The sequence below is a fragment of the Dendropsophus ebraccatus genome, chromosome 9, assembly GCF_027789765.1.
Source record: "Dendropsophus ebraccatus isolate aDenEbr1 chromosome 9, aDenEbr1.pat, whole genome shotgun sequence".
NCBI lineage: Eukaryota > Metazoa > Chordata > Amphibia > Anura > Hylidae > Dendropsophus > Dendropsophus ebraccatus.
Window position 1 is genome coordinate 22,645,209 of NC_091462.1, and position 22,192 is coordinate 22,667,400.

General features: G+C 43.8%; 1 protein-coding gene across 2 annotated transcripts in view; it reads left to right on the forward strand.

The window, feature by feature from the left end:
- Positions 1-22,192, forward strand: part of GALNT13 (polypeptide N-acetylgalactosaminyltransferase 13) — a 233,881-nt gene that overhangs the window by 199,439 nt on the left and 12,250 nt on the right. The window contains exon 11 of one of the 2 annotated variants that reach the window (XM_069985092.1): positions 16,656-16,740. The exons of the other annotated variant lie outside the window; for it this stretch is intronic. Coding sequence (XP_069841193.1) covers positions 16,656-16,694 — 39 coding nt within the window. The 3' untranslated portion in view covers positions 16,695-16,740. Of the gene's footprint in view, positions 1-16,655; positions 16,741-22,192 lie in introns of those variants that run through there. 2 annotated transcript variants of the gene reach the window in all.

Consider the following 22,192-nt stretch of genomic DNA (forward strand, 5'->3'; position numbering starts at 1 on the left):
CACTCTCAGAAGTGTCAACCTAACCTGAAAAGGAGTGGCTAATACAAAAAAGGGGCCTAGGCTTCTATTTTATTGCTAAATCCAATGGATTTGGTTTCAAAAACTGCATAAACAAGTATAACAACTTTTGCTAACAAAAGTGCATGTGTGAATCCAGCCCCAAACTAAGCACCTACTATTGGTGCAGCAGCAGCAGGTACACAAAAGCTTATAGCATCAATTTAAAAGTGTCACTGTCGGTTAAATTTTTCTTGCAGAAATCAATAGTACAGGCAATTTTAGGAAACTTTGTAATTGGGTTTATTAGCCCAAAAATGCATTTTTATCATGAAAAAGCAGTTTGAAGCTCTCCCCCTGTCTTCATAGTTCTCTTATAGAGAGGGGAGGGGTGGAGGGAGATGAGGCACCAAAACAGGACAACAAAGAGTTAATCTACAGTTACATCACCAGGCTATCTCCTCTGAAGTCAGCACTGACCTCTCTGACCTCTGAATAGCAGCTCTCACACAGCTCCCACTGTGTAATCCTTTGTTCTCTGCTCTCTGTCGGTGACTAATCTCCTTCCTCCCTCCTCCCCTCTCCATAGAACAGACAGGGCTCGACTGATGTAAAAGAGTCGAGATTTCCTGATAATGAGCAGTGAATGAGAGGGTGGGGGGGGGGGGAGCTGGGGAAAGTCTTTTTGAATGCAGATAATGGCATATTTGCCTAATAAACCCAATGACAAAGTTTCTTAAAAAGCGCCTGTACTTGATTTCTGCAAAAAAAAAAAAAAAAAAAAATATATATATATATATATATATACAGTATATATATATATACGACATTGACTCTTTAAAGTATAATAAATTATTTGTCTTTACCTATGAAATTAGAGAAGTCCTTTTCCCCATGTTCTGGTTCATTTCTGAAAGGAATTGTGTCACTGACTTTTTTCATTTTTTTTACTTAATAGAGCCAAAGGTGTCGGCACATGGTACTGCTGTATCGGCCGCTGATATATTACCTTTTTACAATTGAATTCAATTAACCATTGACTATAATGTAAAGTACGGCCGCCATTGTTTGGACAGCTTTGGTGAACAGTGTCCGGAAATAATAGGCATGCTACAGAATGGACATTAAAATAAAGATGTCGGAACACAACGGGCGTCATTGCATTGAATTCAATGCAATGCCGCAGCTGCAGAAAAGAACAGACGCTGATTTCATTGCAGTTAACGTCTGTTCTTTTCTTAACAGATAATATTGTGTGCGCACAGCCAAATATTGAAACTTGATCACTGTGATTATCTTTTGTGAGAGTTTTCTAGGCATGCCCTGTGATCTGTGCAGGGAAAAGAAAAGGGGAGCTGTGACCATCGCCTGTTGTGAATGACTTGATTACAGATGAGCAAATTTGCTATAATAATGTTACGTTTACACGAAACGATAATTGGCCCGATCGTACGATTAACGATATTGGAGTAACGATATTTTTTTCATAACGATCAGCGTTTAGACAGTACGATATATCGTACGTAAAAATCGTTTTGCGATAGTATTGCGATCACGCGCCCGCAGCCCGGCCCGCCCGCAGCCCGGACCCCGCTCATCCGCAGCCCGGCCCCACGATCAACCGCAGCCCCCTGTGCCGCCCCGATCCCCCACCCCCGCCACCGCTTCAATTGCCACCCCCGCCGCTGCTCAGATCGCCACCCGTTTGAAATTCCCGGCTCACCTCTTCAGCCAATCAATGCACTGAAGAGGGGAGCCGGGGATTTCGAAGACCTGCTACGCGGAGCAGGTAACGTATGCTCGTGGCCAGTGCGGTGGGGGCGATGGGAGCAGCGGCGGCGGCGGGGGGGTGATCAGAGCGGTGGCGGGGGTGGCGATCGGAGCGGCGGCGGGGGTGGCGATCGAGCCGGCGCAGGGGGCTGCGGATGAGCGGGGGGGCCGGGCTGCGGATGAACTGGGGGCTGGGCGGCGGGCGGCCGGACTTTCGCGCGACGACTGTTTACACGGAACGATCTGTGATTTTTTTTTACGACCGAGGATTTAAGAACAAGTTAAAAGATCAAAATGAACGATTTCGCGCTCGTCATTCATTCGATCGTTCGCTGCGTTTACACGTACGATTATCGTTCGAATTCGATCTTTATCGTGCAAATTCGCACGATAATCATTTCGTGTCAACGCAGCATAACGAAGCAAATTGCTTCCTTATCTCTGAAATCCGCTCATCAGCCAGCTGCCTTATAACTCACTGCCGCTCCATGCTGCTCCTCCCTGGGTGCTGGATTCACTGGGAGAAGTTTCCCAGGACTGGATCCAGCTTTTCCCAGCACCCAGGGAGGAGCAGCATGGAGCGGCAGTGAGTTATAAGGTAACCGGCTGTTGAGCGGGTTTTAGAGATAAGGAAGCAATTTGCTTTGTTTTTCTAAATTTGCTCATCTCTAGTCTTGATCCTAAATTATCTACTTACTGGTGCCACTTGTTTCTGTAGTTCTGCCCATGATACGAAGGAGACAGCTGGAAAGGTTTCTCTACAGAGACCTAATGTTAGGCCAGTCATAAAAAAGCAATATTTTAGGATTGTTTTATAATGTAGACAGTGAAGTGAAAAAGGTGTGTGTGTGTGTGTGTGTGTGTGTGTGTGACGGGGGGGTTCAGGGTACAGATCAACTGGAGTCAAAAAGTTATACATATCTGTAAATCACTCAAAAAAATGTCTTCTAGTACTTATCAGCTGCTGTATGTCCTGTAGGAATTGGTGTATTCTTTCCAGTCTGACACAGTGCTCTCTGCTGCCACCTCTGTCCATGTCAGGAACTGTCCAGAGCAGGAGCAAATCCCTATAGAAAACCTTTCCTGCTTTGCACAGTTCATGGGCAGAGGTGGCAGCAGAAAGCAGTGTGTCAGACTGGAAAGAACACACCACTTCCTGCAGGACATACAGCAGCTGATAAGCAACTTATATTTTTTTTTTTATAGAAGTAATTTACAAATCTATATAACTTTCTGACACCAGTTGATTTAAAGACATTTTTTTTTTACCTAAAAACTAGATTTTAACAATAGGTAATGCTCTGATGACACATTCCCTTTAAGTTTATGCTGTTTTATTATAAGGCGACATTGATAACTCTGGGCCAGTCATATTATTACCTTCAGTCCATATATTATATACAATAAATTCATATGTTGCCTAGAATAGCTACTGCAAGATTTATTACTTCATATAGGTTTTAGGGATTTTTTAATTGAAAAACACCCCTTTGCAGCCTAATAAACGCCATATGGTATTTTATAGTCGGGTAAATGAAGGAAAGTCTGATGGACAAAACAGATTTCTGTCAGCTACGAGGAATGATTTTACTATAAATGCACCAGCTGTCAATCTGATTGATGTCATATGAAATCTGCAGTGGAGACACAGTCATATACTCGACCCTGCTGCCTCCTCACTGTAGTCACCAAACCTTTTAGAGAAGTTAAATAAAACTTAAAGGGGAAGTCGGGAGACATTTTTTTAAAAAGAGACAGGGAGTTAGTGGCTGAACATAACACTATGCACCTACCTTCCGGGCAGTGGCGTAGCTAGCATAGAGGCAGGGTAGGCAGGTGCTATGGGGCCCGTGCAGGAGGGGGGCACAGGGATGCACAGGGAAGATAAGAGCCATCCTGTGTCCCTCTGCTTTACTCCTTATGTACTGCAGTGTGTAAGTGACCCAGTTGTCACTAACATGCTGCAACATAAAAAGTGTTAATATGCAGAGGACAAGGAGATCTCTGCTTCACTGATAACCCCTTACCTCTGTTCTTTGGCTGCTGCAAGTAGGAAAATGTGCAGAGCTCCGTGCAGAGGTCAGGGGTTATCAGTGCAGGAGCAGTGAAGCAGAGATGTCCATATCTTCTTTTTTAACTCTTTTTTTTTGTGTGTGTTGCAGCATGTAAATGAACTTTAGATCACTTACACACCGTAGTACTTAAGGGGTTAAGCTGAATTTGTATAGTGCATAGGGGAGGGGGGGGCATACAATGAATCCTAGCTACGCCCCTGCTTCCGGGGAGGTAGGAATCAGGGTAACCTAGGCTACTTGGCAAATACAACTCATTAACGTCATTAAGAACTGTGTAATGCATCATTTCACCTGTGGTGGCGCTGTAGAAGAATTAAACACTCACCGCTTGGCTCCTTCATCAATTTACAGCTTATCGCTGGAGGTCACAAAAGGTTGTGTTCAACCTGTCACTGGAGGATCCTTCTACCAGAACTGGATTTTGCCAAATGGACAACCCCTTTGAGAACTTGTTATAGGGCAGGAATCACATTGTGCAGTTATGCTTTGCTTTAGACCCCATTCACACTTCCGTGGCCTTTTTTACGGTCAGGGAACACTGATGAGGAAGCTTCTCAGGAGGCTCCAGGAAACCATCAGTGATTCCTGGAGGTAAAAACAGAGGGAAAAAAAAATCATACTCACCTGCGGCAGGGGTGTTCTCCTCTGGCTTCTTCTTCACTCTTTGGCTGTGCATCCTTATAAGTGTGCCGCGACACTTGGGGGGGGGGGGAGGTAGTGGCCTCTTGTGGCTGGAGGTATAATTCTGCCTCTGGCCAGAAGAGTCATAGACAGGGTCGGGAGGCAGTGGCTCTTGGCCTGGTCAATCACAGCGCCAGATTTAACTGTATGTGCTCCTTACTAGGAGCGTGTACAGTTAAATGGCCAGTCTCAGCACCTGGCAGCACTTTCCTAAGTGCCAGCACTGGCCCAGACTGCCAACAAATGCATCGGGAGCTGTCTGGAATTCTGGATGCCCCCATAGGCTTCTATGAGGCATCCGTGCTGGAAATCAAGACAAATATAGTACATGTACTTTCCGGAGCTGTTTTCCAGCATGGTCACCCTTCTAAAAGGGTGTCCATGCCCAATAGAACCTATGAGTGTGAAAATGTATGTGGATTTCCTGATAAGAATTCTAGATAAATTTACTGGGTGTATGAAGGGGGGCTATTTTAAGGGGTTAAACCAGGGGTATAATCATATTTCAAATAAAAGAAACAAAACGAAACAACAAAAATCATGCTGGCGATAACTTTATCACAAACCATGACAACTAACAATATAACGACATGCAGTTTTTCAAATCCATTCTATGTTGCGGTTCAAAACCAGCACAAAGCAGCGAGTCATGTGACCCCAGCCCTGCGTCTCGATCATTAGGCTGATGATGAGAAGCGGTTGACTCCAGCGAGTACACACGGTATATAGAAATGAGTTATACTTCATATGCCTTATGGTAAATAGATGGTGTAATAAATAATCCAGGCGCACCGAGTGCATTCTCCAGGATAGAGTCAGTGTCATATTGCTGTTTCTCGGTTTCTTCCCCATGGGAAAAGCAGCGGGGAGAAGGATCAGTACAGTCCAAATCCCAGATGACTCATTAAAGGAAAATCAATTATTACTTAAAAATGCACGGTGCTCGCTACTTTGTAGCATCATCAATATAGATTTAGTGCATGTGGGCAGATAGTTCTCTACTCTAACAAGATCTAATCAACAGCTTATTAGTCTACATATATTTGGATATGCTGCTGCTACTGCTCACAAAAAAGAATGTAGATAGAACATAGATAAACAGATATATGGATACATAGATAGATGGATACAGAAATATATGGATAGATAGATAGATAGATAGATAGATAGATAGATAGATAGATAGATAGATAGATAGATAGAAATAGATAGAAGATAGATAGATAGGAGATAGATAGATAGATAGATAGATAGATAGATAGGAGACAGATAGATAGATAGATAGATAGATAGATAGGAGATAGATAGATAGGAGATAGATAGGAGATAGATAGATAGATACAGAAATAGATAGGAGATAGATAGATAGATAGATAGATAGGAGATAGATAGATAGATAGATAGATAGATAGATAGATAGATAGATAGATAGATAGGAGATAGATAGATAGATAGATAGATAGGAGATAGATAGATAGATAGATAGATAGATATATGGTAAATCGATATGGGGATACATAATTGAATAGATATATGGAAATATAGATAAATAGATTCACTCCGGTTTTGTTTGCATGTTGTCTCCTTATTTTAGTTGTGATTTATTCCTTATTCTGCATAGTTATATCTTATATGAGACATAGATAGATAGATAGATAGATAGATAGATAGATAGATAGATGATAGATAGATAGATAGATAGATAGGAGATAGGAGATAGATAGATAGATAGATAGATGATAGATAGATAGATAGATAGATAGGAGATAGGAGATAGGAGATAGATAGATAGATGATAGATAGATAGATGATAGATAGATAGGCGATAGATAGATAGATAGATAGATAGATAGATAGATAGATAGATAGATAGATGGAGAGATAGATAGACGGAGAGATAGATAGATAGATAGATAGATATCAATAAATTGGGGGGGGGGGGGCAGAGGAAAAAAACATGCTTTCAAATCAACTGGAGCCAGAAAATTGTAGAGATAAGTAAATGATTATTTTTAAAAACTCTCCCAGTACTTTACAGCTGCTGTATGTCCTGCAGGAAGTGGTGTATTTTTTCCAGTCTGACACAGTGCTCTCTGCTGCCAGGAACTGTCCAGAGCAGTAACTCTGGACAGTTCTTGACATGGACAGAGGTAGCAGCAGAGAGCAAAGTGTCAGACTGGAGAGAATGGAGGACATACAGCAGCTGATAAGTACTGGAAGACTTCAGATTTTTATGAGGAATATAGCTTTCTGTAACTTTCTATAACTCCCTGACGCCAGTTGATTTGAAAACAATGTTATTTCTCTGGAGTACCTCTGAAAGGGTGATTCTACACAATGGTCCAAATTAATCGATCTGAAACGTGTTTGATTATTTTTTTGTCCTAGATAGATAGCAACTAGATGAACCTGCCAAAAGTTTGGGTTTACATGAACCCAAACCCATAAGCGCTGTGGAATCTGTTGGCGCTATGCAAATAACTATTATTTTTATTATTATGAACCCAAACAATGGTCATGTGAATTCCCCCACATGAAGATGGTGGATGCAGCCCAAGGACTGCCTGAAAAACATGGATACAGCCTATGGCTATGTTCACACAACGTAAGTTGTGTATTAATCACAGCCATTGTTCCTGATGTGCAACAGCGGCCGTGGTTAATACACAACTTACCTGCACTGCATTCTGAGGGAATCCCGGACGTAGTGTATACACATAGTATACACTCCGGTTGGGATCCCTAGCGGCCGCACAAAAAACTGACATGTCAGTTTTGAGCGGATACTATTCATTGAATAGCGGCCGCACGTCCCTGATAGGTCCCACAATGGAAAGTGCGGCTCTGGCCGCACTCTCCATTGTGTTCAAAGGGGAATTAGGATGCTGCAGGGTACTGCAGTGATGATCTTCACTAACACCGACTGGGTCACGATGTGTGAACATGGTATTTTATATTGGTATTGATATTTTAAATGCACTGTATGGGGGAATTATTACACAGAGGTATTAGTTATGCATACATGGGGTTATTATTAATGCATTGTATAGAAGTATTGTTTATACATTGTATAGAGGTATTATATATGCATTGCATTGGGGTATTATTTATGCATTGTATTAGCAGGGGCTGGCTGGCAAATTTTAGCCCGGGGGGCAAGCACACAGCACTGGCCCATAAGTAGCAGGCTGGCGGCCCATCCTTTAAGGACCACTCTGGCCCTTACCTATAACATCTTCGTCATTTGTGACCAAATATCCTACTGTGCCCTGTGAAGGGATCAGAAGTCACTTTCCTGTATAAGTCTATGGGGCGGCTCAGCGATGACACGGAACGTACCCATAGAAAGATGCAAGGAATGCTGGGTGACCTCTATCGTACTGAGTATATGATGCTGGAAAGCTGGTTGACCTCTTATCAAACTGAGTATAAGATGCTGTGAAAGCTGGGTGATCTCCATCATACTGAGTATAAGATGCTGGAAAGCTGGGTGACCTCCATCCTACTGACTATAAGATGCTGGGAAAGCTGGGTGACCTCCATCATACTGAGTATAAGATGGTGGAAAAGCTGGGTGACCTCCATCATACTGAGTATAAGATGGTGAGAAAGCTGGGTGACCTCCATCCTACTGACTATAAGATGCTAGGAAAGCTGGGTGACCTCCATCATACGGAGTATAAGATGGTGGAAAAGCTGGGTGACCTCCATTATACTGACTACAAATACAAGATGCTGGGAAAGCTGGGGTTTCTGTATTTTTTTTTTTACAATAGTTTATATCACTGCTGTGGTCCTGTGGGTATAGGCATTCCTCTTTTTAGAACACCCCCCTCATGTGTGCACCCCCCATTAGTAAAAATAATAATAAACAAAACAACAAACACACATACTTATATGTATCCTCTATGTACTCCTGTATATATGTATCCTCTATGTACTCCTGTATATGTCTCCTCTATGTACTGCTGTGTATGTCTACTCCTGTATATATGTCCCCTCTATGTACTGCTGTGTATGTCTACTCCAGTATATATGTATCCTCTATGTACTGCTGTGTATGTCTACTCTTGTATATATGTATCCTCTATGTACTGCTGTGTAGGTCTCCTCCTGTGTGTGCGTATATATATATATATATATATATATATATATATATATATATTCACGAGGGAATATGCAATGCAGGAAAATTTGGATCGGTGTAACTATATATATATATATATATATATATATATATATATATATACACAGGAGGAGACCTACACAGCAGTACATAGAGGATGCATATATACAGGAGTACATAGAGGAGACATATATACAGCAGTACAGAGGAGACATATATACAGCAGTACATAGAGGATGCATATATACAGGAGTACATAGAGGATATATGATATATCCTCTATGTACTCCTGTATATATGTATCATCTATATACTTCTGTATATATGTCTCCTCTATGTACTACTGTATATACTGTATGTATCATCTATATACTTCTGTATATCTGTCTTCTCTATGTACTCCTGTATATATGCATACCCCCCAACTTTTGCTGGGGGGAAAGAGGGACATAGCCACGCCCATAACTGCGCTTTATGACCCCATAGCCACATCATCTATTACCATTATATAAGTAACAAATATTATCACCACTCCTTCACCACATAGTTACTTATACCACCATACCACTGGTGCCTCCATCTAGGTAGGGTGTAGTAGTGGAGGTAAAGTGAATAAGGGGTGTAGTAGTACAGGCAGTGGCGTCGCTAGGCTGAATCATTCGGGGCCCAAGCCCCGAATGATTTCAGCCTAGCCCCGAAAGTCTTTTTGATCCCGCCAGCGCTGAAATAACAGCAGCGGGGGCCTGTAATAGATCACTATCAGAGGCTCCAGGCTGCTGTTACTTCAGCGCTGGCGAGCCGCGGGAGCGGGATCGGCCGGCATCACTTCCGGATGCCTCGTGACGTCACCCCGCTCTTCATTGGACGGAGGACGCTGCACGCTCTGGCCTGCCTGCGCTCCAGGGACGTCACAGCCGGCTGTAGCGGGGCCAAGCTTCTGCCCCGCCGCGCTCCTCCACCTCAGGCTGCAGCTCGGGGTGAGTATTGTAACCCCGGGGGGGGGGGGGGGTTCTGGGGCTGGCAGTGTAGTGTGTGATTCCAGGTGGGGGAGTGTGTGGGGAATAGTATTGGCGCCCGGGGGGGCGGGGTCTGGCAGTGTGTGGGGATGGTGACCAGGTAGTACTCTGTGTGTGTGTGTATGGGGGCTCAGATGGGGGTTAGTAGTGTGTGTGTGTGTGTGTAAGGGGGGTTAGATGGGGGTAGTAGTGTGTGTGTGTATGGGGCTCAGATGGGGGTAGTAGTGTGTGTATGGGGAGGTCAGATGGGGGTAGTAGTGTGTGTATGGGGGCTCAGATGGGGGTAGTAGTGTGTGTATGGGGAGGTCAGATGGGGGTAGTAGTGTATGTATGGGGGCTCAGATGGGGGTAGTAGTGTGTGTGTGTGTATGGGGCTCAGATGGGGGTAGTAGTGTGTGTATGGGGAGGTCAGATGGGGGTAGTAGTGTATGTATGGGGGCTCAGATGGGGGTAGTAGTGTATGTATGGGGGCTCAGATGGGGGTAGTAGTGTGTGTGTGTGTGTGTATGAGGGGCTCAGATGGGGGTAGTAGTGTGTGTGTGTGTGTATGGGGGGCTCAGATGGGGGTTAGTAGTGTGTGTATGTGGGGGTTAGATGGGAGTAGTAGTGTGTGTATGGGGGCTCAGATGGGGGTAGTAGTGTATGTATGGGGGCTCAGATGGGGGTAGTAGTGTGTGTGTGTGTATGGGGGGCTCAGATGGGAGTAGTAGTGTGTGTATGTGGGGGTTAGATGGGAGTAGTAGTGTGTGTATGGGGGCTCAGATGGGGGTAGTAGTGTATGTATGGGGGCTCAGATGGGGGTAGTAGTGTGTGTGTGTGTGTGTATGGGGGGCTCAGATGGGGGTTAGTAGTGTGTGTATGTGGGGGTTAGATGGGAGTAGTAGTGTGTGTATGGGGGCTCAGATGGGGGTAGTAGTGTATGTATGGGGGCTCAGATGGGGGTAGTAGTGTATGTATGGGGGCTCAGATGGGGGTAGTAGTGTGTGTGTGTGTGTGTGTGTGTGTGTGTGTATGGGGGGCTCAGATGGGGGTTAGTAGTGTGTGTATGGGGGGGTTAGATGGGGGTAGTAGTGTGTGTATGGGGGCTCAGATGGGGGTAGTAGTGTATGTGTGATTCCAGGTGGGGGAGTGTGTGGGGAATAGTATTGGCGCCAGGGGGGGGCGGGGGTCTGGCAGTGTGTGGGGATGGTGACCAGGTAGTACTCTGTGTGTGTGTGTGTGTGTGTGTGTATGGGGGCTCAGATGGGGGTTAGTAGTGTGTGTGTGTGTGTGTGTGTGTGATGGGGGTTAGATGGGGGTAGTAGTGTGTGTATGGGGGCTCATATGGGGGTAGTAGTGTGTGTGTGTGTGTGTGTGTGTGTGTGTGTATGGGGCTCAGATGGGGGTAGTAGTGTGTGTATGGGGGGTCAGATTGGGGTAGTAGTGTGTGTATGGGGATTTGATGGGGGTAGTAGTCTGTAGGGGGGTCAGGTGGGGGTAGTGTGTGGGGGAAGTGTGTGTGTGTGTGTGTGTGTAGGGGGGGGGTCAGGTGGGATAGTGTGTGTAGGGGGCAGGTTTATTGTAGGCAGAGGGGGAACTTTATTACTATGGTGGGTACAGTAGGTGCTATATTACTATATAGAGGGCACAGCAGTGGGGGCATTTTTACTATGGGGGACACAGCAGGATCATTATTACTATATTTGGGTGCACAGCATGGACACTATTACTGTATGGAGGCACAGCAGGGGACATTATTACTATATGAGGGGCACAGCAGTTGGCATTACTACTAGATTGGGGCACAGCAGAAAGCATTATTACTATATTGAGGCACAGCAGGAGACATTATTACTATATTGAGGCACAGCAGGGGACATTATTACTATATGGGGGCAAAGCAGGAGGCATTATTACTATATGGAGGGCAAAGCAGGAGACATTATTACTATATGGGAGCACAGCAGGGGACAATATTACTATATGAGATCATAGCAGGGGACATTACTATATGTAGGTACAGTAGAGGCATTTAACAATGTGGGATGGCACAGCAGGGAGCATTATTACTATATTTGGGTGCACAGCGGGGGTATTCTATACGGGAATAATGCACAGCAGGGGGTATTCTATATGGGGATGCTGCACAGCAGGGGGGTTATTCTGTATAAGGAAGGATGCTGAGCAGGGGGGCTATACTATTTGGAGGCACAGTTGAGGCCTATAATTTATGCAGACACAGAGGGAAGGGGGGGCTACAACTATGTGGGGGTAGAGAGAAGGCTTATATTATGTGAGCACAGCTAGGGCATATAGGGCACAGAGGAGACCTAATTTCTGTGTGTGCTGGAGCAAGGAGCCTAAAATGTTTTTCCTGGCAGATTCTGGAGAGAAGGGTTATGGCTGGGGCCGAATGGAAAAGAAAGAGAAAAGTGAGCGAATCTGATCAGAGAAGACGTCAACTGTGAGTCACAATTTCAAATACTAGCCTATGTGATCATCTGTTTAAAAGAAAGTTATACACACACACATTATATATATATATATATATATATATATATATATATATCGCGTGTGTGTAACGTCACTGCAGAAATCAACTCAGGGGGCCCGTGCCCCGGATGTTTTAAGACCCTAGCAACGCCCCTGAGTACAGGTAAAGATGAGGGGTGAGGTAGTACAGGTATCGATATGGGGGGTATTAGTAATACAGATGAGGGGCATTAGTAGTAGTAGTACAGGTAAAGATGAGGGGTGAGGTAGTACAGGTATAGATATGGGGGGTATTAGTAATACAGATGAGGGGCATTAGTAGTAGTAGTACAGGTAAAGATGAGGGGTATGGTAGTACAGGTATAAATGAGGGGTGTATTAGTAGTACAGATGAGGGGGATTAGTAGTACAGGTACAGATGTGGGCTGTAGTAGTACAGGTAAAGATGAGGGGTGTAGTAGTAATACGGGTATAGCTGAGGGGTCACTGGGGGAAACTGGGGCAGCTGGGGGTGACTGGGAGAGCTGGGGGTGTACGGTGCAAACTGGGGGAGCTGAGGGTGACTGGGGGTGTATGGGGCAAACTGGGGGAGCTGGGGGTGACTGGGAGAGCTGGGGGTGTATGGGGCAAACTGGGGGAGCTGGGGGTGACTGGGAGAGCTGGGGGTGTACGGGGCAAACTGGGAGTGACTGGGAGAGCTGGGGGTGTATGGGGCAAACTGGGGGAGCTGGGGGTGACTGGGAGAGCTAGGGGTGTATGGGGCAAACTGGGGGAGCTGGGGGTGACTGGGAGAGCTAGGGGTGTATGGGGCAAACTGGGGGAGCTGGGGGTGACTGGGAGAGCTGGGGGTGTATGGGGCAAACTGGGGGAGCTGAGGGTGACTGGGAGAGCTGGGGGTGTATGGGGCAAACTGGGGTTGACTGAAGGGGGACTGGGGACAGTTGGAGTTGACTGAAGGGGGACTGGGGCAGACTGGGGATGACGAAGGGGAAATGGGAAAGACTGGGGGTGACTGAGGGGGACTGGGGCAGACTGGGGGTGATTGAGGGGCACTGAGGCAGACTGGGGGTGACTCTAGGGGGACTGGGGCAGCTGGGGGTGATTGGGGCAGGAGTGCACATAGCCCTCCTCCTCTTCCTCTCACCCTGGCACACAAGTTCCCCTCCCCGCCACACGTGCAGGTCCCCAGTCTTTGAAGGAGGCCGCAGGGACTGTAGTGGTGATATCACCACTACAGTCCCTGCGGCCTGCTCCAGAGACCGGGGACCTGCACGTGTGGCCGGGAGGGGAGCAGGACGTGATATTTATAGCTCAGGCAGGTCAGTCGCAGCTCTGTTAGGCGGACTGCCCGACCGCCCTGCACCTCACCTCCGGCCCGACACTCCACGCACCGCCATAAGCCCGCCATGCACCTCACCTCCACGCCGCCTGCTTGACCTGCACCTCTTGCCCGGCCGCCAACCCGACAATCCATGCTGCTCCGCCTGCAATGATTTTTTGTGAAAATTTAATTTAAGATTTTTACAAAAATCTAATCGATTCTAACCTTCTGGGCGAATTAATTTGTTTACTCACCCAGCCCTAATTCCTCTGTATGTCTCCTCTTGTATATATGTATCCTCCATGTACCCCTGTATATATGTCTCCTCCTGTATATATGTATCCTCTATGTACCCCTGTATATATGTCTCCTCCTGTATATATGTATCCTCTATATACTCCTCTGTATGTCTCCTCCTGTATATATGTATCCTCTATATACTCCTCTGTATGTCTCCTCCTGTATATATGTATCCTCTATATACTCCTCTGTATGTCTCCTCCTGTATATATGTATCCTCTATATACTCCTCTGTATGTCTCCTCCTGTATATATGTATCCTCCTGTGTAGGTCTCCTGTATATATGTATCCTCCTGTGTAGGTCTCCTGTATATATGTATCCTCTATGTCAGGGATAGGGAACCTTGGCTCTTCAGCTGTTGCAAAACTACAACTCCCATCATGCATGGACAGCCTATGGCTGCCCAGGTATGATGGGAGTAGTAGTTTTGCAACAGCTGTCGGGCCTTGGTCCCCTCCCCCTGCCCTATGTCCTGCTGTGTAGATGTCCTCCTGTGTAGGTACCTGGCTTCCTGCAGACACCATCTTCTCTGTCTTCAGGCTCTTCTAGCCCAGACACAGGAGAACCAGCTGGGAGGAGAGAGCGGCCTCTGGTGGCCGGAGGAAGATACTGCGTACAGCAGTTTGCTTTTTACCATAAGCCTCATAGGCTTATAGAAAGAATAATGGCCATAAAGGGGGCGGGGCTTACCGTCATGGGGCGGGGCTTCAGCGGCCGCTTCCATCACAGTCCGGATCCACCACAGCCACAGGTAAATATAACAGAAGAGGGCGGGGCTGTAAGCAGGGGAGGCACTGAGGACTCCAGCCAGCTGTCAGCCGCCATGCGGCCCTGACAACTGGGGGAAGACCGGCCTGGGGGCATGTGCCCCCCTGCCCCCCGGACCAGCCCGCCCCTGTGTATTAGGGTATAATTTATGCTTTGTATGGGGTATTGTTTATGCATTGTATTGAAGTATTATTTATGCATTGTATGGGGGTATTATTTATGCTTTGTACAGAGGTTTATTTGCTATTGCTATTTGCTATTAATTGCTATGGAATCTCGGACGGAGTGTATACACTCCGGGCGGGATTCCATGTGGGCGTACAGAAAACTGCCGCACTTTACCTTGTTGGCTATTGGTAATTGGATTGCGGGCACACCCGCATTCCAAGTAAAGAGAAATGACGTTCATCCAGCCGGTACCACACGGATGAACTTCACAAATAGCAGCCATTTGGGACATGGCCGTGTCAAAGAACGGCCGGTGTCATACAGCGTGTGAACCCAGCCCACAAGGAGTATTATTTATGCATTGTATGGGGATACTATTTATACACTGTATGGGGTATTATTCGGCCACTAAATTTCTGTTTTGAGTAAAATATGTGCCTATGTAATATATACTGATTTGGAAATAAGGAAAAAAAAAATCTAACCTTTTTCTATAGTAGAAAGCAGGGAGTGTAAAAACTGTACGACGGCTGCTGTCACCTTTATGCACGGCTATAACAGTTATGTGTTGTGAGACAATAACCCAGGCATAAGGAGGGCTGCCTATCCTCCTCCTGTGTGCTGTATGCACTATGGCCATTAGATGGCGCTGTTATGAAAGCTTTTCTGAGCATTAGACAACAGTTTTATGTAAGTGGTAAATTTAGTTGCAGCCGATCCTTACTCAGCAGTACGCATTGAGATGTGAAAAGTGACATGACATGTGAGACGTCCATTCATCAACAGCGCTACAGAGAGAGAATTTCCACAGGAGATAAATGCAGCTTAAAAAACCTGCAGCGGCTGCGGCCTCCCTCTCTCTACCTGTCCTAATTGGCCGTTCTCTGAGATCCCCAACTGTTTGCTTGGCTGGCAATAAGCGTCAGACTTTATCCTGCTATATAGGAAGGGCGTCCTCCTCGGATACACCCCCCGGGCTAGAAGAGAACAACGCAGTTTATATAGAAATTCTGAATCATAAAGCCCATTGCTGTCTGTAGATGTGTGCAGCATAAAGATTACATAATATAGCATCCTGATAGATGGATAAACACATAGGACATGTAGACACTGTGAACTAAAATGTAGAGAGAGAAGGGTAACCTGGATTTCATCATCTGTACCTAGGATCAAATTATATAGGACACATATCTCCTCTCTCTCAAGTGAAAATGGCGTAGGGTACGCCGAAACGTTGTGTGTATCACTTACCTTGTTTGCCGTGCATCGTTTTTGACGGAATAAAGTCATTGCATGTTTTTTCAACTTACTTGGAGTGCTGCAGAGTATCTGTATATAGATAGATAGATAGATAGATAGGAGATAGATAGATAGATAGATAGATAGATAGATAGATAGATAGATAGATAGATAGGAGATAGATAGATAGATAGGAGATAGATAGATAGATAGGAGATAGATAGATAGATAGATAGGAGATAGATAGATAGATAGATAGATAGATAGATAGATAGGAGATAGATAGATAGATAGACAGACAGACAGACAGACAGACAGACAGATAGATAGATAGATAGGAGATAGATAGGAGATAGATGATGGATATGGGAGGAAGGAAGGATGGATAGATAGATAGATAGATAGGAGATAGATAGATAGATAGATAGGAGATAGATAGATAGATAGATAGATAGATAGATAGATAGATAGATAGGAGATAGATAGATAGATAGATAGATAGATAGATAGATAGATAGGAGATAGATAGATAGATAGATAGATAGATAGATAGATAATTACTTTTGTTTACAGTAGTACTTTGGTGCAATAAAAACTTTACAGATACTTTATACAGCCCCCATTGCAGCCCTATAAGCCCAATAAGCTGATCAGGAAGCAGCAGGTACCTGCTGATCATATCTGATTAACACCCGGTCATTAATGATTTATTATCTGCAGATTACACTAATGAACTCCAGTAATTGCTGCAGTCAGTGAATTACACCCCAGCATCATAGGACAGGCAGCTACACTACAAGCCCCAGGCTGCTTACTTATCCAAGTACAAAGGCTTAAAAGGGAAGTACCGGTAACTCTAGTCCGAGCAGAAGAGGCTGATTTATATAACAATGAAGGAGCTAACAGAGGATTCACAGCTTTTAGATTTTATTTTCTATAATTGCTCAAATTTGCCGGTGAAAGCTGCCAGGTAAAGTCATGGCTTCTCCACAACGCTGTAAGTGGGTCAACGGCGGAGGCTGAACAGAGGAGAACATCACATGAGATTAGTTGACGGAAAACTACAGTTGTCCGATCTCTATGTCTCTATCTATCTATTTCATATCTATCTCTCATATGTATCATCTATCTATCAACTATCTATCTATCTCCTATCTATCTATCTATCTATCTATCTATCTATCTATCTATCTATCTTCTATCTATCTATCTATCTATCTATCTATCTATCTACTATCTATCTACTATCTATCTATCTATCTATCTATCTATCTATCTTCTATCTATCTATCTATCTACCTTCTATCTATCTATCTATCTATCTATCTACTATCTATCTATCTATCTATCTATCTATCTTCTATCTATCTATCTATCTATCTACCTTCTATCTATCTATCTATCTATCTATCTATCTATCTATCTCTATTATCTATCTATCTCCTATCTATCTATCTATCTATTATCTATCTATCTCCTATCTATCTATCTATCTATCTATCTATCTATCTATCTATCTCTCTATCTATCTATCTATCTATCTATCTCCTATCTATCTATCTATCTATCTATCTATCTATCTTCTATCTATCTATCTATCTATCTATCTATCTACTATCTATCTACTATCTATCTATCTATCTATCTATCTATCTATCTATCTATCTATCTTCTATCTATCTATCTATCTACCTTCTATCTATCTATCTATCTATCTATCTATCTATCTATCTATCTACTATCTATCTATCTATCTATCTATCTATCTATCTATCTATCTATCTTCTATCTATCTATCTATCTACCTTCTATCTATCTATCTATCTATCTATCTATCTATCTCTATTATCTATCTATCTCCTATCTATCTATCTATCTATTATCTATCTATCTCCTATCTATCTATCTATCTATCTATCTATCTATCTATCTATCTATCTATCTCTATTATCTATCTATCTCCTATCTATCTATCTATCTATCTATCTATCTATCTATCTATCTATCTCCTATCTATCTATCTATCTATCTATCTATCTATCTATCTATCTCTATCTATCTATCTATCTATTATCTATCTATCTATCTATCTATCTATCTATCTATCTATCTATCTACCTCATATCTATCTATCTATCTATCTATCTATCTATCTATCTATCTATCTATCTCCTATCTATCTATCTATCTACCTCATATCTATCTATCTATCTATCTACTATCTATCTATCTATCTATCTCCTATCTATCTATCTATCTATCTATCTCCTATCTATCTATCTATCTATCTATCTATCTATCCCGTTGTTCTATCTAAGAACCAAAGAAAGCACCACTGTGATTAAGAGATCCATATGATAACTTATGAATCCCTTCTCAGTATCTAAAGGAACATAAAAATAAAAAAGGCAGCACTCTAAATAGTATTGGAAAAAAAGGAAGTGGACAACATGGCAACTCTCTCTTCCATGATGTTGCTGGACATGATGTAAAGTTATCAAACAAGCAACACTGATCTCACCTGGTCCCCCACAGCTCCTGCTCCATGGACTTCTGCATTGCTCTGTGACTTTTCCATCATACTCATCATACATAAAACTACACTCGTTCTTAGGACCGCATAGACATTAGAGAAAAGTCATTTGTTAATATCAATTATGACAGGACTGTCTGACCAACTAATGTGTATGAGGGCCTTGTTACCCGAGAGATGATGGCAGGGGAGAGAAGGTTTGGGCATGTCAAATTGTACTCCTAAGGGGTTGTCCCAGGAAGCAAAGTTGGTAAAAATCAGACGTGTACCACATACATGTACAGGAGAACAAATGTGCTGTTTTTATTTAAGTAACTTACATCTCTGTACTGTTTTTCCTGGAAATTGCAGTTAAACTGAGCATGCCTGACCACCTGAGTCATAACTAAGGGCAATAGGTCATCATAACAATGCAGGCACATGGGGGATTAGTAAGTCTATATCTCACTTAAAGGACATTTTTATAAATGTTTGTACATTTGAAATATGTTTAATTTCGCATAATGCGTCAGCTTAGATCTAGTTTTTAAGACCATCCCTTTAATTTACTAAGTGTACTATTACACAGAATGATAATCGGCCGAATCAGCCCTATCCGGCCGATTATCTTCTGTGTAATAAACGATCAGCCGATGTCGTTGTCATTGGCTGATCGTTGATATAGGTTCTGACCTATAATTGTCGGCCATCGACCGCGCACCGCTACATGTGACAGCGGTGCGCAGCCGGCGGCTGACGATTTGCAAAATACATACATTACCTATCCATGGTCCAGGGCTCCTCCTGCTCCTCTTCTCCCTGGGTCCCTGGGTCCAGAGCGGCCTGTCTTAGCTGACAGGCCACTCAGCCAATCACAGGCCAGGACCGCCGCAGCCAGTTGATTGGCTGAGCTGCAGCCAAGACAGCTAAGCTAAGACAGGCCGCTCTGAAGCTGCAGCGCGCGGGACCCGGGGAGAAGAGGAGCAGGAGGAGTCCTGGACCCGGGATAGGTAATGTATACCAGTTTAGCAAGGGCTGCAAGGACATTGGTAACAATGTCCATGCAGCCCTTGTTAAACGATTATCGGGCTATGTAAGGGTCCATTTACACTGAAAGATTATCTGACAGATTATCTGCCAAAGATTTGAAGCCAAAGCCAGGGATGGATTTGAAAAGAAGAGAAATCTCAGGCTTTCCTTTATGACCTGATCGCTGTTTATATTCTGTTTCTGGCTTTGGCTTCAAATCTTTGCCAGATAATCTGTCAGATAATCTTTCTGTGTAAACAGACCCTTATAGGCCCTGTAAAAGAGCGCCAATCTAGCAAATCAGCGCTCGTTTACTGTTATTATTGGGCCCCCAACGGCCTGTTTAATACTACCCTTAGTCCCTTTGCACTTGAGGAGATAAGAGGAGGAGTCTGTCCGCTGGCTTAAACCCTTTTATTCTGAACAAATGCTCAGTCATGCCAAGTGTCCATATGTATGGTGTGGGATTGGGAGATACACCTCTTGGCTAGCTGGTTGGTTACTAATATGGCCGCCATTAAAAGGACCACAGGACTGTCAGTGACACATCAGTGTGGGTGGCTTCCTTCATTCTGTTTTTATCTTGCTTTACTGCACTGTTGTGTTTAAAGTGCTGCTCTTAGCAACCAGTCAAAGAAAATCAATCTGACTGGTTGCACTGGTCTCACTTTACCATGTGAATCAAAACTACTCCTCATCCTATATAATGGAAGTAGCCGTAGTCTAGTAGTACGTTGTTTCCTTAATCCTTATTTCATTCATTTATGTATGTTTTTCCTTTTGTCAGTATGCGGGTAAATGGGAATATAATTTTGAGGTAAGAGATTTTTGTAACATTTACATAGATTAGCAAATTAATAATTTCTTCCATTGCTGATTATATGACAATAGTAATATAATAGTAATATTAAATATTTGTCTACTACTGCACAAACAATCTTTTATTATATATATATATATATATATATATATATATATATATATAATCTGCTTTCATATAATCTGGTTTATTTGATAGGTCTTGTTACAATGTGTACCTACAGTAAAGTTTTCGGATTCTATTTGGATGTCTAGCAAGATATACAAGACAACAGCATATTTTGACAGCCTTTAGTCTGTAGACTTTATGGCCAAGTTTTATAACTTCTTGCCACGCTGAATTATATTGAGCTTCTGGATCAGGCTGAGAACTCCTATTTGGCTATGACGGCTCAGTATATCCAGGAGTCCAGTTGTAAATCTCACGTAATAAGAGCTGGAGTAGCAGTATATTATGCAATAGTTCTTGTAATTGAGAAAAGGGACACTATAATGTACTGAGTTAAAGGGGTTATCCAGCGCTACAAAAACATGGCCACTTCCCCCTACTGTTGTCTCCAGTTTGGGTGGGGTTTTGAAACTGAGTTCCATTGAAGTAAATGGAGCTTAATTGCAAACCGCCCCTGAACTGGAGACAACAGTAGGGGGAAAAGTGGCCATGTTTTTGTAGCGCTGGATAACCCCTTTAAGAATCAAGGGTTAGACCTTAAAGTGGAAGTCCCACAAAAGTGTAAAAATACAGACAGGCAGGGGTGTGTAGGAAAATAATAAGCAATATTAACTTACTTATCCTCATGCCCCATAGCGCTGCCTTGGGGTCCCGTTCACAGCCGTCAGTGACTTGCAGCTCTACTAGCCAGGACTCCAAGAGTGTTGCAGCATAATCGATAACTTTTACTGAACATTGTCCAAGTAATGGATGTGTAAATCTTCAACGCTTCCAACAACAGTTCATGCAGCAGATGATGGCAGATGGTAAACAGCACATCATGAGTTAACCCACATGGAGCATTGCTGTTTTGTAGAGCAGATCCTGGGGTATAATTTCCCTAAAATCCTTGAAAAATCTTGAGCTTGGATTTCAGGAAAAGATTACCTGACTGGAGATCCACAAAGCCGCAGATTTCCTAAGAGGCCCTTGCTTAGCTAATTTCTCCTCTCAGTCAAATATAGAAAGTTTGAAGTGATGTATGGCCGATAACCGTGATTTTACGACTGTCGGCTCTTTTACACATTGGGTGAATGAGCATTCCTGCAGACTCCTGGAGGCCAAGAAGTTAGGAAAAGTTTGGTATTTATAAACTTTCTCTTTGGGTCAGGCCTTAGGCTGGGTTCACACACAGTATATTTCAGGCAGTATTTGGTCCTCATGTCAGGTCCTCATAGCAACCAAAACCAGGAGTGTATTGAAAACACAGAAAGGCTCTGTTCACATTATGTAGTAATTGAGTGGATGGCCACCATATAATGGCAAATATTTGGTGTTATTTTAAAACAACGTCTGTTGTATCTAAATAATGGCAGTTATGTGCCATTAAATGAAGGCCATCCACTCTATTTCACCATAGTGTGAACAGAGCCTTTCTGTGTTTTTAATCCACTCCGGGTTTTATGAGGACCTGACTTGAGGACCAAATACTGCCTGAAATATACTGTGTGTGAACCCAGCCTTAGGCTATGTTCACACCATTAGAGACCGGCCGTTCCGTGACCCATGCCGGGTCACGGAACGGCCGGTCTCTGCCCGGATCATCCCGGCCGGTACTTAAGTACCGGCCGGATGATCCGTCCGGCCGCGGAACTCTGATGCGGGCGCATCAGCGTGCGCCCGCATCAGAGCTTTCGATAGCACACAGTGAAGCGAGCAGCTGGAGCCGCTCGCTTCACTGTGTGAACT